Source organism: Streptopelia decaocto (genome assembly GCF_964273445.1).
Source record: "Streptopelia decaocto genome assembly, chromosome: 2".
Lineage (NCBI taxonomy): Eukaryota > Metazoa > Chordata > Aves > Columbiformes > Columbidae > Streptopelia > Streptopelia decaocto.
In genome coordinates, this window is record NC_138655.1 from 41,278,874 (window position 1) to 41,295,185 (window position 16,312).

Below are 16,312 nucleotides of genomic sequence, written 5' to 3' on the forward strand. Positions count from 1 at the left end.
CATGTTGCACTCATGACCTGCTCAGACAGTGCATGGACAAAGTCAGAAGCTTCAGGAAAGGATCTCAAACCACCCAATCTTAAAAACCCAATCAGATACTGGAAGAAACATAAATGCATTACAGCAAAGTTCTGCCTTGGCTGACCAGCCCTGCAGGCTACAACTGACTTTATACACCAAAGAGATTTTGTGTTTGGGGGTTTTTGGTTGAAAGTCTTGGTCCAAACTAGTCTCAGGCCAAACAAGTCTAGATACAATACAGACACCCTTACTAATCTAAAGTGCTTTAGCCCCTTTGGAAGAAATGCATTATACATCTGCCCAATCCTCTTTTGACAACACACAAAGAGCCAATGAGCCCCGAAGTCCCTCCTTTATGAATCATGTTTTGAAACCTGACTGGAAAAACCTTGCCTGTCACACTCTCTGTGGAGCCCTTTGGCAACGTGCAATTGCCATATTCAATGGCTGTCAGTCAGACAGATGACCACAGTTAACTTGCACAATTGAAGCTGTGGGAAACGATAAGGAGCTATATGTCCTGGTCTCCAACAACAGCATGGTGGGGCTGTCCCCTTCCCTTCCCTTCCCTTCCCTTCCCTTCCCTTCCCTTCCCTTCCCTTCCCTTCCCTTCCCTTCCCTTCCCTTCCCTTCCCTTCCCTTCCCTTCCCTTCCCTGCCCTTCCCTTCCCTTCCCTTCCCTTCCCTTCCCTTCCCTTCCCTTCCCTGCCCTGCCCTTCCCTGCCCTGCCCTGCCCTGCCCTGCCCTGCCCTGCCCTGCCCTGCCCTGCCCTGCCCTTCCCTTCTTTTCCCTTCCCTTCCCTTCCCTTCCCTTCCCTTCCCTTCCCTTCCCTTCCCTTCCCTTCCCTTCCCTTCCCTTCCCTTCCCTTCCCTTCCCTTCCCTTCCCTTCCCTTCCCTTCCCTTCCCTTCCCTTCCCTTCCCTTCCCTGCCCTGCCCTGCCCTGCCCTGCCCTGCCCTGCCCTTCCCTTCCCTGCCCTGCCCTGCCCTGCCCTGCCCTGCCCTTCCCTTCCCTGCCCTTCCCTGCCCTTCCCTGCCCTTCCCTGCCCTTCCCCTGCCCTGCCCTTCCCCACCTCTGCAGCCCCGGGGCAGACCATGCTGTGGCACAGGGTGCATTGACCAGCCAACATGTACATATACACATACTGCACAAATGTCTTTGACATTTTTATATGTTTTACCAATTTGGTTGAAATTGAGCGGTGAGTCTTAAAGGTTATTATAAGGAGCCAAGAGACCAGGGCGGGGGAAGATAAAATGCAAATGCAGAACTCTTATTTTCCTAGAAAACTCTCTGAAAATGGTCTACTGTAATACATAGTAAGTAACAATTTGCAATTATATAACAAATTTAATTAAAGGACTTAAACAAAACTTTACAATTCATTCTTTGAATATTCCTTAGTAGCATGAAGCAAGAAGAAGTTAAAATTATGATGATTTTAATGGGCAAACTGCTGTTTGCCTAATAGGGGTAAAATCTCCCTCTGAATGTCATAGGGAGGAAACAGAACAGCTGGGGAAAACAGAGGAAATAACTGAATTGCAGAAGGACATTTAAACAATACCAGTTTCTTACATGAGTTATAATTATCCTCCTAGATCACTTATTAATAAATCATGTGCTAATAGCAGATTGTAATTATTCATCATCTTAATTTTTTTATTTTTCTTTTCTTTTTTTTTTTTTTTTTTTGGTTATGGCAAGGAATAGTTTATTTTCTTGATGCACTGTGAGATAGCCTTTAGATCCAAGAATTTTAATGCGTCAAACTGTAGGGTTTTGCTTTTTAAAATATTGTGTTTCAGCAAAACCAGCCAAAGAAATTAATCAGGATTTAACTGTGGCAGTGACTCCACTGCCTTTAATAAGATGTTGTGTGATTCACATCACTGACTTTAGAGAGCAGCAAAAGTACTTTACCTGTTTTACTGCTGATCAAAAGAACAACTTTGTCCAGTTCTCCCAATTCAACAGCATCCACGACAACTAGAAATGACTAAAATAAAATTATTCAGTACTATAATCTTGAACTATATTAATTATATAGGAAGATTTGAAAATAATATATAAGTAGTGCAAGAATGGATTAAGGGATAAATTTTAAAGTACTTTAAGACAGAATACCTCATTGTTGTCTCCCTGCTGGACATTCTGCAACGACCAGAGAAGGGATCTGTCCCCTGTGTCACCATGAGTACCATAGATAGATGCAGTCATGTGCAGTAAATTTCTCTCACTCAAAATATTTCTAGAAAATACTGTAAGATGATATGTAACCACTGCAATATCAAGCAGAAATAGATCCTGTTGAGACTGTGCCAGAACCTTGCAGTTATTTGATAACATAGCAATGTGCAGTCAGATGCAATTGAAATTTGAAACACTTGACAATAAGAGTAACATTCACATTTTTTTTTCAACTTTTTCCTTAATTTTGTCCTGTAGCTATAAACATTGGTGATGCTGACAACTTTACATTAAATTAGGGAAAAGTGTGCCTATGCTTTATGCTGTTTTTAACAGTAGCACATTGTTGAAAAATTACTGTCAGTTGACTTTTTTTTTTTAATGACAAATGCCTAATAGATGAAATCCTAGTAAGTCTCAGACTCATCAGTCCCTTTTGGGATCTTTACAAAGACTAACTAGGGAGACAAATCCTTCAGACTTCATAATCAAAGAGATGGAGAGAGCAGCTGCTCGCATGTGAGTCAGAGCATCTGAGTTGCCACTTTGAACTTCACTGAAATGGAGAACATCCAGTGACTATAGAGGGAGCCCAGGAAGAAAAGTCTCTCTCAGCTGAAGTTGTCACCTGTTAATCTGTGCTGTTTGTGATTTATGCAATGGTTACAGTTATTTAATTGAAGATGACAACCTTTTAAAGTAAATGCATAAACAGAGCATCTGTTTATATTCATTTATATTTTACTCATAGAAACAAATGATGTGACAGTTCTGAATATTTACCTCTTTTAATTTACTACCCATCACCTCCTTTTTATTCCTGTAAACAGTCTGATAGAAGGGGACGAACCTTGACCTTGCAGAAAACTTCTGTTGAATGTGGCTCAGAGCCCAGACCAGTGAGACACCTATCCCATACAGGACTTTGTGTACAAACAGATTATCTGTGTTCTTTGAACGTCAAGAAGACAAAGTCCAGGTAAAGTATCAAGCTCTTATCATCAGCTTTCAAATCTAAAGATCATATAAAATACTAAGTTCAGTACAAGAACCAGCTCTCTTCTATCAAGCTTGCTTCTTTTCCCAGCATCAGCAAGAGTAGAGAACAGACCCTTGTTGCATGCCTGCTGCAGTTGAGCAGGTGCATGGAAAGAAAACCATAGTGACAAAAACGTATTTAGTTTTACCTAGAAAGGTAAAACTTAGTAAAAGCCTAAGGACTTGAGGATACAGCTGAGTTTAAAATGGGAATCAAAAATTGATGCTGCCTGAGGAACAACAAATCATGGCATGGTAAGAAATAAGAGAAAAGATTAAATACAAGGACTGCATGGAATACAGTGGGTGGTGTTACGACCAAGATGAAGAATCAGGAGAGAAAACAATATATTTGGTCAGGGATGCAATGCAGTGAGTGGGTCACTACACAGAGCAAAGAAATCTGTGCAATGCTATTTTTAGATATACCTCTGATTTCCTAAGTGACCTCTTTTTATTTTAATTGACCTCTGTTTAACTGACCACAGTCTCCCAGATCTGAAATTTGAGAAGTAAGGCTGGACCAGTCCAAAATAAAAGTGAAAAGATTACGTGTGAAGGTTTGTTTCCTGGATCACCATGTCAGAGAGCAGCAACAGTGTGACAGCAACAGTGTGACTGTCCCAGGAGGGTAGATGAGAGAGGACCTGAGCACGACTCCAGCACAGGTAGTGCCCTCACTGACCAGGGGACAGTTCTGCAGTACCTGCATGTGGCAGGCAGAGCTGCCAACAGTCTCAGATGCAGCAGACAATGAAAAAGATCTCAGATCCATCCTGGTGATCGAGACAGGAGCAGCAGGAAAAAGGGTCAAAAACAGGACTGAAAATAAGGCTACAACATAGGTCCAAGGTTCATCCAGAAGAAAGGGTCAGAGAGAGGACTAGAGACAAATGTGTGTCTGATATAGCTCAGGCATGATCTTAAGTGGACATCCTATGCCCATCATGGCTGGAGGTTCCAGGTGAGTCTTAGCCAAGGCAAGTAAGATCTGTTGATTTATCATGGCCCTGACACACTGTAGTCAACTGGAGACTGAGTTGAATGAACTTTTTATCAGATTACACAGTGGATAGAACTGGCAGAGTACAAAGAAGGGCAATTGAAGGAGACTAATGTAAACAAGAAAAGAGGACTAAAATGTTTAAATTATGGTCTTTGTTCAGGTAGTGGGATCAGACCACCACAGGGCAAATGTGGGCAAGTAAACTTTTAGCTCTAGTGTACTGAATAGATTGGAGAGAGGAAAGATGAAAGGAAATCTCTGAAGTTACATGAAATAAGGATAACACATACATGAATGTTACAATTCCATTAATTTAATAAAATTCTAATGATTTCCTAATCTCAGTGTGAATTCTGGCTCTGTGTTAACTTTGTGGAAATAATCAGCTATTTGAAAGTCACATAATAATTTTTTTATTTCACCTTTTTGCAATTTCATTATCTTGCCTTAAAAGCTACAATAGTGCAAAATTAATCTTCTGTACAACCCTGTATGTGAGAAAGCGAGAGCGTTGTTTCATCCTTGGGGATTCCTGAGGTGTATGCATCTCAAAGAAAGGTACAGTGAAGAGAAACTATTTATGTATATACTCAGCTGGAGGCCTCTCCCCATTAATACACCCAAAGGCATGTGTGTGCACAGCCAGATCTCAAGGGTCTGCAATGTATTTTATCAACTGCGTTTTGATGGTTTCAAGTAGCCATTAGCATATGCTTCACCACAGTCTGAAGTACAGAATAAAAAAAGGAAAAGATAAGTAAGAGATGAAATACTAAGGCACTCTATGAATGACAGCGCTGCATCTGAAATTTAACAGCACATGACTTCTGGTTAAGGTGATTATGATCAGCTGCTTTCCATTCCAATTAACAAAATACTGATTTTGCTTTTAGCTGAGAAAAAGGAAACCAAGGAGAAAATAAATTAGATCTAGAAAGCTGACAGAGAAACAGATCTGTTTTGCACAATAAATTTCAAGAAAGTATATGCACGAAAGATCACTTTGAACTCCATGTGTGCCACCTGCTGTGGAGCTGCTTCAAGCTCTCTTGGACATAAAATGGAAAAGATTTGAGGGAATATGCTTTTTCACTGTCCTAGCTTTTTTCTTCACTCTGGTTACAAATCCCTCCTTGAAGACTTCCAGAGCACGTGTGGAAAGAAATAAATGAAACAGAGATGAGCTATTTTGTTTGTTTGTTCTTTTACCTAAATAAATAGGTAATATAATACCTATTATATTGTGTGGGTGTGATTCTTTGTCTCTTGATCTCCAAGTATGCACAAAGAAGGAAAATATTAAAAAAGAAAAACAAGGGGGGGAAGAAAAAAAAAATTAAAAAGAAGCAAAGGGAGAGGAAGTGTTTTTTTCAACCAAGAGGTCAGTGGCAGAGCCGAACTCAGAACCAAGGTCATGAGGGTTCCAGTCTCACTGCTCATTTATCATCCATGCTGCATCTATGTGTCACCATTTCTGTGTGCTTCTATGTGTACCCTAAATACTTCTGCATGTGACAGCAATCAGTCTTTGGCACACTCATGTGCTTTATGCTAATCTGAAGGCCCTCTTTGTTTCAGTCTGGTTTCTAGAAGGTGAAAGCCATTGAGCACTGTTCTGTGCCCATCCTGTGCAAGCCTTTAAGTGAAAAAACAGTTCTAAGCAATATAAAATCTAAAGCCTAAATACAAAATTTAAATTTTCACTTGCAGCCAAAGTATGCAAAAAAGCCCTCCTGTTAATTCTACTGGGATTACTTGCATGTTTACATTTAGACACATGCAAACACCTCACTGAAAATGGGCCATAAATTCCAATCCAAAGCATATTGGGTTAGTTCGTTTAACACCTACTTCAGCTCACTTTCAAGGAACTGACCTCTGCTTTCCTCAGGTAACTCATTTGTTTCCTTCACAAAACTCAGGCACAAATCATTTTAATATTAAGTATCATTATTTGGTGTGTTTATTAAATTGATAACTGTTCTGTCATCTGATGGCATTCAATAGGCATCACATTAGAAGCATATGGAAGATACAGTGGATTTTAGGTGAAAGGGTTTATTTTATTTTGCTTAACAAAGGTGACATGTAAGACAATTGTTGAGATAATTTTAACAGGAATAAATATTTGGAGTGCATAAAGGTAACTGCTTATATGTAGTTTTAAGCTGTTATTTACTGAGAATCTTTGGAATTTGCAAGCAAAATAAATCGCTTAATAGAAAATGAGCTATAAAAATCATGTTGTTAATGTCAGTAATATGAGCATCTGAGGACTAAATGAAGGAGAATAGAAATATTACTATATTGCAAAAAAGGGATATTTCTTATAAGTTGTTCTCTGTAGCATATAATAATGGTTCTGTGCAATCAAATGAATATTGCATTTCTCACTTTATGATACAGAAATTAAGCTGGGTGGATAGTATTTTCCTCCATACAGTTTAAATTTTTATCCAGACTTTATGAATCATTAAATAAAAACAATAAAATGTTCTGTTTTGATAAAGGTTTCAGTTGTAATATTAGGACATGTTAACTTCCTGGACCACTCTACTGCTTTAAAGTAGATTTATACCTACCAGAAAGTGCTTCTTTTAATGGCCACTCTATAGGGAATTCAATCCATCTGTCTCCATTAAGAGAAAGAGGAAGTGTTTTATTTATGGTGAGACTAAAGGTATCCAGGGTTGATGTGTTCTGCATTTTAAAGTGACGAAGAAACAATTGGGAGATGCTGTTTTCCGAACTCTGGAGACCGAGTCTCACTTTATAAAGTGTTCCCAAATCAGATGGTAAATGTATCTAGGAAGCAAGAAAACAATGAGTTGGCATCCAAATGGAGATATGTAGTTAAATGCAAAGCTAATTTACAGGAAGAGAGGAAGTTTTCTCTAAAGGGGTCAGCATGGACCAAGCCCCACTTGCCTCTCTCTTAGTGCTAAAAGTCCCATTGAGTTCAAAGGCAGCAGAACCAGATTGACTGTAAGCACTTACGGAAATTTTAGCTTTATACTCCAGAGGCATTCATTGTAATTATTCTATCAAATTCAAATTACATACTGCACTGATTTCTAAATGTGAATACTTAAAGCCATTTAATTGGATATGCTTTATTAACTATGACTATTTGTTGACAAATATATATATATATATGCTTGATCATCACAAACTTGAGAAAGCCAAAAACTAAAAATGAAGTTTGATGTACGACTGAAAATTTTGGTACTGCTTTTCTTGAATATTTAAACAATAATATCTCCAATATTCACAGCACTACATGATTATTTCTCTTTAAAAGGAAACTCAAAGAAAATTTTAATGTAGACAAATCTATATATTATTTTACATCATATGTTATTTGGTTCTTAGCCTGATATTCCAGTTTGTTTTCCATGGAAACCAGATTTGACTTGCTGTTTCTTCCATAAAAAACCATAACCAAATTGGATATATTTTCTGACAACTTCTCAAAGTCTTCTTTTGTTTCTTCTTGGTGTTTTGTGAAATAAATTCTCCATCTCCCTTCTGAATGAATAAAATAAGGAAAATAAAAAGGGAAAAAAAATATTAAAGGTGTTTCTGTTTTCATATGTTAGCCAAGCACCTGAGATAAAATTCCATAGACGTGTCTTAGTCTACATGGGGACCATTAATATGCAAGCACTTCTTCTGGGTTCCAGTCAGCTCCCTAAAGTATACTGCCACTTCTTACTATTACAAAGGGGAAAATATTTTCAGTACTAGTAAGTATAAGGATGTATTATGATGAAAATATTCTCACATTATTAATGAATTAAAAAGTTGATGCAATGGAAGAAGCTATACCTGAATTCAGTTGCTCGTTTCCTAACAGCCATTCAGAAGTGTTCCTCGTCTCCTGAATTTCTAATTAAAGAAAGATTGAAGACCAAATTAATACTTTTGTAAAACAGTGTCTAAATGATAATAAATACCTGTATTCATCTCTAGTGAGGTAATTGACTCAATATTATATAATTTAGATTAAAGATTTAACTAGGAAGTGTACAATGTGATTTTCTACTTAAGCATCATCTCCTACATATCATACTATTTAATGAATTAACTCTAGAGCTATCTCTTTACTATGAAATGGTTGTAACATGAAGATTCAAGTATTTTTCATTTTAAAGCATTTCTGTTTCATTTATACAATTTATGCTCTGGATGAATCAGAAGTAATTGCATGTTTTTAATGTACATTTTAAGTGCTGATGTTTCTCCCATTGATAGCAGCTCCCATTGATATCAGCTCCCATTGATTTCAACAGGACTTGATACAGACCAAAACTCTAGTAAACATTAGATGGACTCCTGAACCAAAGATGGAAAACCTTGTTTGAGATCACAACCAAGTCTGGATTTGCCAGTTATTGTACAATAAAACCCACAGGAACAATTTCATCTTCTGCCAAATCAATACATTCTGGTAGAAATATAAACTTTTTTTTTTTTTTTTAATTTGAATAAAACCATGTTATATGGCCTTAAATACACTAAATATTGCTATATTTTATTCAGAAAATTCCCAACATACAATCTAAAACAAAGCTGAAATTATTGGCTTTTGTACAATAAAACCTTCTCCCTTTTCTTTCTGGTTTTCAAATGAAAGAGTTTAGAGATGCTAAAGCAGAGGAAATCATAGAATCCTCGAATGGTTTGGGTTGGAAGGAACCTTGAAGATCATCTAGTTCCAACCTCCCTGCCATGGGCAGGGACACCTTCTTCTAGACCAGGTTGCTCAAACCCTCTTTTAGTTTAAAGCCATTACCCCTTGCCCTATCACTCCAAACTCTGTGAAAAGTCCCTCTCCACCTTTCTTCTGGGCCCCCTTTAGGTACTGAAATGCTGCTATAAGGTCTCCCAAAAGCCATCTCTTCTCCAGGCTGAACAACCCCAGCTTGCTCAGCCTGTCAAATGGGTTGCACTGGAATTCTACTCTGTCTCAATAGGCTGTTGCTGGACAAGCATCATCATACCAATGCCACTATTGCAAGCAGAAATGCCCAAGGAGTTAGGAGGAAAAGAACTAGAATATTTTCTGTAATCTAAGGACTCACCTATGCTGTTTATTTACTTCCCTTAGGGGCAGGACAATAAGAAATACATCATTATTGAAAGTACACACTAGACTTTGGTTGTCTGAGCTGGTTGGGCTGTGCTGTGGTTCCCTCTCGGCTGGAACATGAGATGGGGTTTGTATTTAAACCACAGCACAGGGAGGGAGGCTGGACGTTCCCTTCTTGTCTGTACAAAGGTCACAGGCACAGGTGTCAAAACTGCTCCTCTGTGCACTGATTACACACACAGTATCAGCCAAAATTATGTCCAGTTTCTGGCAAAAGCTATCCAAACAGTGTGGCATAAATAAAGTAAAACAGTCTTCTTGAATACAATTGAGCCATTTTAATGGCTTTTTCAGTTTACCCTAGTATTTACCACACTTTCACTCTGCCTGGCAAGTAGCTGGCAGAAGTATTTGAAGCTTAAAAAAAGTGTTTGTAAGTGGCAAACTAGAACTCAGGCTTGTAGAGGCAGCAATTTGTGCAGAGAATAGGCCAAATTTGTTGCCATTTATGCCACTGTAAATCTGAAGTAACAAAGCAGAAATAGTGGTTATTAAAAAGTACTAAAAAACAATAGTGTTCAGACACACTAATTCCCATTATAATGAAAATGTTCTACTGGAATATTTTAAAGCACAACTTGTTTATAGCAGCAAATCACACAGCTGCATTCTGCAGTTTGGAACGAATATCTTCACAAATGACAGTTTAAAGATAAAATTGACCTGTGACATTCAGAGTTACTGAGGCAGTTCTTTTTCCATCACGTCTGTCTTTTAGCCATGTTTGAGCCATAAATAATGTTTCTGTCCCTGAAGCTGCTGAGTCTTTTACAATAATCTTCTCCAGAAACCAGGCAAAGCCTTTCCCTTTTTCAACCACCATCCTTTGCAGAGTCCCAAGATCTACTGCTTCTACTTGAAAAACATCCACCTGAAAAATTCAGAATCAAAAAGACATATATAAACAGAAACCTCAAACTAAGTTAACAGTGTATTTTGAAGTATGAAAGAGGAAAATTGGGATTTTTTTTTCTCACCAATTTAGTAAACACCAACAGAATCAGAGGTGACAAATCTAAAGATTCTAAACTACTGCATTAAGCAGAATTCCCTTTGTGGTTCTGCAATTTAGCATTAAAGCACCTGTTCCCCATACAGATTGTTCAGTTGCTTATGCTCACTTCCTGAGAGATTTTTCCTTCCCAAATTTCACATTTAATGATTTACAGGGATACCATTTTAAACATCTCTTAACAAAATAGACCCTCAGACCTCCCTTTTGAGGGATGAAATGCAGGGAATGAGAAGGGCAGCAGTGAATATCACAGAAAGGTATTTTATTATCTTAGGAAAGAATGACAAACTTGGCCTCAGATTTGAATTAATACTTGTAGGATTAGTTTTAATAAGAGTAATTGAATTTAAGGAAAAATTTTATATGAAGTTATGTTTAAGTGATTTCTACTATTTTTTGTTGGTTAAAAAAGTCCACAATATTTTTAAATGTTGAGAACACTGAAGTAATATCCCCAAAGAAAATGGTGAGATGTCAGACATTAACCATTTTCAGAACATGTGATTTCAGCTTTTTTACACCCACTTCCTCAGCTGGAAAGCAGAGATTAATTTCTTGGCATAGAGACCCTCTACCTGTTTTCCTTTATAGATTTATGAATTATCATCTCATTTCTTTTAGAGTTGATAACTGGTAAAATCTAGTGTTATTTGTGACAGAAATTCCAGCAAGATTTACAGATGTAAAGTTGTTTTTGAAGAGACTGTATTGCAATAATGATCAAAACCACCTGAGTCCTGAGAAGTCTTCTCAACCTACTTTGCTCTGAAGTTGCTCAGCCAGAGCAAGAGGGCAGCAATCCTTATTCAAAGGATTGCGCAAAGATGAAACAGAAGCAGTTCTCTTGCCACATCAGCCAAAGGCCTATGTCTTCTCTGGAAAGGTTTTCCAGGTGAAGAACTGATGAAAGATTTGTGTCACCAATTTGACCAGCCTGACCAGGTTGCAACTTGCACCATAAGTTAAAACATTGAGCTTGAAATTGCAGATAATATATGATCACCCATTAAAAAAAAAAAAAAAAAAAAGGAATACCCGGAAACAGAAACATATAGAAACATTTCAAAATTTTTCTTCAGCTCTGGACATGATGGGTTACCTTTAACTTTTCCTTCCCATTTTTTATTAATATATGTACATGCAAATTTGTATATTTGTGAACTACACCTTTAATTTCCTAAAAATAATCGCTAACCTGTAATTGAATTACTCTGTGGTTTCTTCTAGGCTGAAAGGTAATGTTGTTCAAAAATTGCTGTAGTGCATCATCTAACCATCACACCTGCATTGTCACCCATGGGTTATCATGTGAAAGGGGAAAATGAGAACAGCAAGCTGGCAACGATTTTAAGGAAAAAGTGTTAAAGAGGCACTTGAATAGCAATACTTCCTTATGATGAGTCAAGGTTATTAGATGCTCAGTGGATTTAGACCAGCAAAAGCATGAGGTGGAAATGAGAGTTCTCAGAATAATGATGTCCTTTGGCAGCAGAACAAATACATTGCTAGGGCTGAAAATCTAGATGGAGTGTAGGACTGCAGGGAAAGAGACTCCACATTTACCATAGTTAAGTCAAAAAAGTAATGCTTAGTGCCAACACTACAGTTACATTTTATTACTTTTTGGACCAATTTGATGATTGAATACCATTAGTCTGAACTCTTAATTTACCTTAATTGTGATATGAGATTGATCACTGCTTTTTTGTATCTTTAATTAGATTGGTAAAGTTACAGCACCATGCTTGCATAAAATAGAACGTCTTGTTACACTTATTAAATACACAGGGCTAGAAGATGGGTGAAAACCACAAATAAACTAAGAAACATACAGACCCCATCTCTGTTATTAAATAAATATGAAATAAATAAATAAATATTAATGCAAGATTTATTTTCTTGGAAACATACGAGGAAGTTTTTGTCAGATTAGAATACTTGTTAGAACAGATTTCTTTTTAAGAGAAAAGAGTTTTCCAGAGGATGACTAATTTGATGACATTATCATCAGCATCTCCAAAAATCTGCTGTCAGTGATCTACTTTTGGAAAAGAGTTAAGAATAAAGGAAAAATACAGACGATATTCTGCAGACTTCTAGGCTTATGCTGTCTCCAGGACAGTGGGGTTAATTTGCGCTAAGCTTGACAGTAAACTCTATAAAGCTAGAAAATCACACATTATCAGCAAAAGTATTTGTAAACAATTCCCCTGGTTGTGGTGTTTCTGAAAGCACCTAATTTCTCAGGTGCAGCATGTACTGGGAGTTATTAATAACTTGGATAATCCAGCCACAGGTAACAACAAGTTTTTATGTATAGGTAAAGCATGAAAAATCTTCCAAATTCTTTTTCCTCTGAAAATAAGTATATTTTAGCTGAACAAACGTTTGCGAAAACTTTGATTTTTCATTCGCATTAGACAAACTACTTCATCATTTGCTAACACGCAATTTTAATGAGCCCATTTTAGAACATGTAAAGTCTTTGAAGTCCATGGAGAAATTTGCAGATGATTCAGCCATCTAATAAACTGCAAGTTGAAAAAACACTAACTAGACTAGGAATTGTGACAATTGGGTAAACTCACTTCACAGACAAGATCACATTTTCTCTTCATGTGTACATTTGAAAATCTATGTGGTGTAATGAACTTTATTGTAGCCAAGGGACCAAAAAAGAATAAAGAGCAGCAACTATAATTGTGAGAGCTAGATGAACAACTTGCTAGAGACAATTTGCCATATTTAATCCACTTTTCTCCTTGCAAGCAGATTATGAGAGATATTTCATTACAATGTTAAGAAATTGAATAATTATGAATAATTTAGCTGATATTTTTGTGGATTAATTTCAGACCACATAGGAAATATTGGAGTTGTTGACAGGTCCTGTGTGTGAGACAATACTCTTATCTGATTTACAAACAGGTACCTTTTAAGTTACTGGAAGCTTAATTCTTTTTTGCAAAAAGAGAAAGAGGGAGAAAATACACAGAAGATAGGTAAACCTATGGAATATAAAACTTTTCTTTTTCATTTTCCCTTAGGGAAAAAATGCTAATTGTTTTTTAGTTACTAGTAGCAAATTAGGTTTGAATGGAGAAAGTAATGTTAAATATTGTTAATAATACACATGGTTTAATTCAGCAGAGCTTATATTGGATTTTCTCAGAATAGTCTTAAAACAATTTGTGCATGTGTACAGCCCACTAAATTTTCACAACAAACATTGTCTGGAGAAAGAAAGATTTTCTCCAAGGCTGAGTAGTTGAGACTGACAATGTGAGAGCCATATGTCCTCTGTGACCCAGAAGAGTTCCCCTAGCAAAACCAGAATTGACACTTTCAATATTTCTTGGATAAGAAAAATAAGCATTGAAAAATTCCTTAAAAACAATCATGCCAGTAACCCCTGCCTTTTTTTTTTTTTTAAATCCTAGGACCCATGTTCTGAGGATTTCCTGTAAATCTATGATGCAGTAGTTTGGTTTCATTCAGTACTCTTCACTGTCAGTGCTGGCAACATATCACTGTGTGTAGCAGTTGCAATAGCTCTTGTAACAGAAGAAGCATTTGAACAGTCACTATGCAATATTTACCTTTCTAAATGCCAATCATTTTATAGGCTCAGTATTGAGACTTAATGGTTGGTTAATGACGATATTCCCAGCAGAACTGAAAATGGCAAGTCAAGACACACCATATGCTTAACTTCATCAACCTGTATGCATAAGTGATTTCCCATTCTGCTAATGTTGCTATCATTTTAATAGGCTTTTATTGGAAAAGGAGTTAGAGTGCCTAGATAAAGGACCTTTTCTATTAAGCTTAGCAAACATATTGATTTGCTGCCTGATTATTTTGATCTCACTCATTAATCTGGAGAAACTCCACTGAAGAAAAAAGAGTTTTAGCTCCCACTAGGAGGCAAAATAAAGGCCCCTGTAACACTGAAAAATGAAAACAGAAACTATGTCCTAATATTCCTGTAGCAGGAAACAAAGGGGAAAAACAACTTTTGCTGAGACATCACACTTCAGATTGTGGTCCAATGGGCTCTTCCAGTTGCTCTGACCTGAACACCTCTGCCCTGTCCCAAATGCTTGTCATATCACAACCTTCCCTTAGATGGAGATTATCTCCTTTTCAGCTGTGCCAGCACAGCTACACAATCATCTTCTCTCCAGCCAAATTTTATAAAGATTAACCAAGTGTAAAAGCCAAAATTATCAACAATATTAATTGCTTAAATTAAATAAACATTTGGACAGAGTGGTTGTATGTCACTGTGCCAACAGACTTAAGGAGTGGAAACATCAGGTGGTAAGCAGCAGCGACAACAAGCAATGATAGGAGCACTGTCTTGGACCTGCTCAGTGGAAGGATGAACAGTGCATCTGAATGTGACCTCAGCATCTTGTAATCTGTGTTCTGTACAAACACTTCTTTAAAAATAGGTTTTTCCATGCATCTGAAAAAGCCAACCCCTAACTTCCTTCTAAATTCACGTATTTTTGCAAGCATGTTTTTGTTTTATGTTAAATTCTCATCAGAAAATAATTTAAAAACTTTATCTTTACATGCAAAAAATAATTTAAACTACACTGAATGCATAATTAGAGGTTTCTTATAACCTGGAGTTATCATGGTTCATCCATCTTCAAAAAGATTCACGAAGAATAAATGAAAGAATAGAGAAAGTAAAAAAAAAAAAAAAAAAAAGTTTGCCCTGAACTGACCTTATGTTAATTTGCTTAGTATAACTGCAACTGAATCTTATTGAAACAGGATTTGTATGCATAGAACAGCAATAGAAGAAAGAATGGTGGTACATTATAATAAACAGCAGCTATGACCACTCAAGTAACTTGTGAAGACAATCAGACTTCAAGTAAAACACATTTGATAAAATGCAGAAGGACTGCCACAGCAACCAAGATCATTAGCCACATCCAAATCTGTAAACATGCATCATAGTACACAACAGAAATATCGAGGAGAGGAGAGGAGAGGAGAGGAGAGGAGAGGAGAGGAGAGGAGAGGAGAGGAGAGGAGAGGAGAGGAGAGGAGAGGAGAGGAGAGGAGAGGAGAGGAGAGGAGAGGAGAGGAGAGGAGAGGAGAGGAGAGGAGAGGAGAGAAGGAAAGGAAAGGGAAAAAGATAAAAGAAAAATAGAAAAATAGAAAAATAGAAAAATAGAAAAATAGAAAAATAGAAAAATAGAAAAGAAAAATATAAAAGAAAGAGACAGACAGACATCACTTTGGACAAATTCAAACCAATCTGACGCAACCTGATTGTTGGACTGATTTAATAATACACCAAGTTTGAGATCTGGTTTGACAGGCAAAGAAAATAGGGTGGATGTATTTTTTTTCAACTTTAGTAATGTATATGATTGTATAATATTTTGATTAAGACACTATAACACAGTATTCAGATGATTCTTACATGGGCTCAACCTGGCTGATAATGAGATAATAATGTGTCTAACTGGTAAGTTTCCAAATGCAGCTGTAAAAGGAGAATATTTTCAAGCACATTTCATTGTAGTGAGGCCAGTTGATAAGCTTATGCTTTTTAATGTTTAACTGGAAGAAAACAAGATTTTAGAGATGATGCAAAAATAATTGCTATTTATGACACTTGAAGAAATAGGGTGCTAAATTGAAGAGTTCTCTGAAAAGATTTGTGAGAGTTAAATCACTGGAAAGCCTGCCTTCCAGTGATTCAAGCAGCTTAATCTATTTAACTTGTCAAAGGCATACTTATTGCTTAATGTCATAAATACAGTCAAAGGCAAAAGAAATTTGGTATGAGAGAGCTATCCAGGCTAACAGTCAAAAGCGTGACAAAATTTAGTTCCTAGAAGTTATTTTGACAGAAAATAGTGTG

At 37.0% G+C, this 16,312-nt stretch overlaps 1 protein-coding gene across 1 annotated transcript in view; it reads right to left on the bottom strand.

The window, feature by feature from the left end:
* RP1 (RP1 axonemal microtubule associated) overlaps nt 1–16,312 on the bottom strand; it is a gene marked incomplete at both ends in the record, with an annotated part of 175,464 nt that overhangs the window by 8,549 nt on the left and 150,603 nt on the right. Inside the window, 5 exons of the mRNA XM_082044556.1 lie at nt 1,942–2,007; nt 6,835–7,057; nt 7,602–7,780; nt 8,081–8,140; nt 10,068–10,275. Of these exons, the coding sequence (XP_081900682.1) occupies nt 1,942–2,007; nt 6,835–7,057; nt 7,602–7,780; nt 8,081–8,140; nt 10,068–10,275 (736 nt within the window). The remainder of the gene's footprint in view (nt 1–1,941; nt 2,008–6,834; nt 7,058–7,601; nt 7,781–8,080; nt 8,141–10,067; nt 10,276–16,312) is intronic.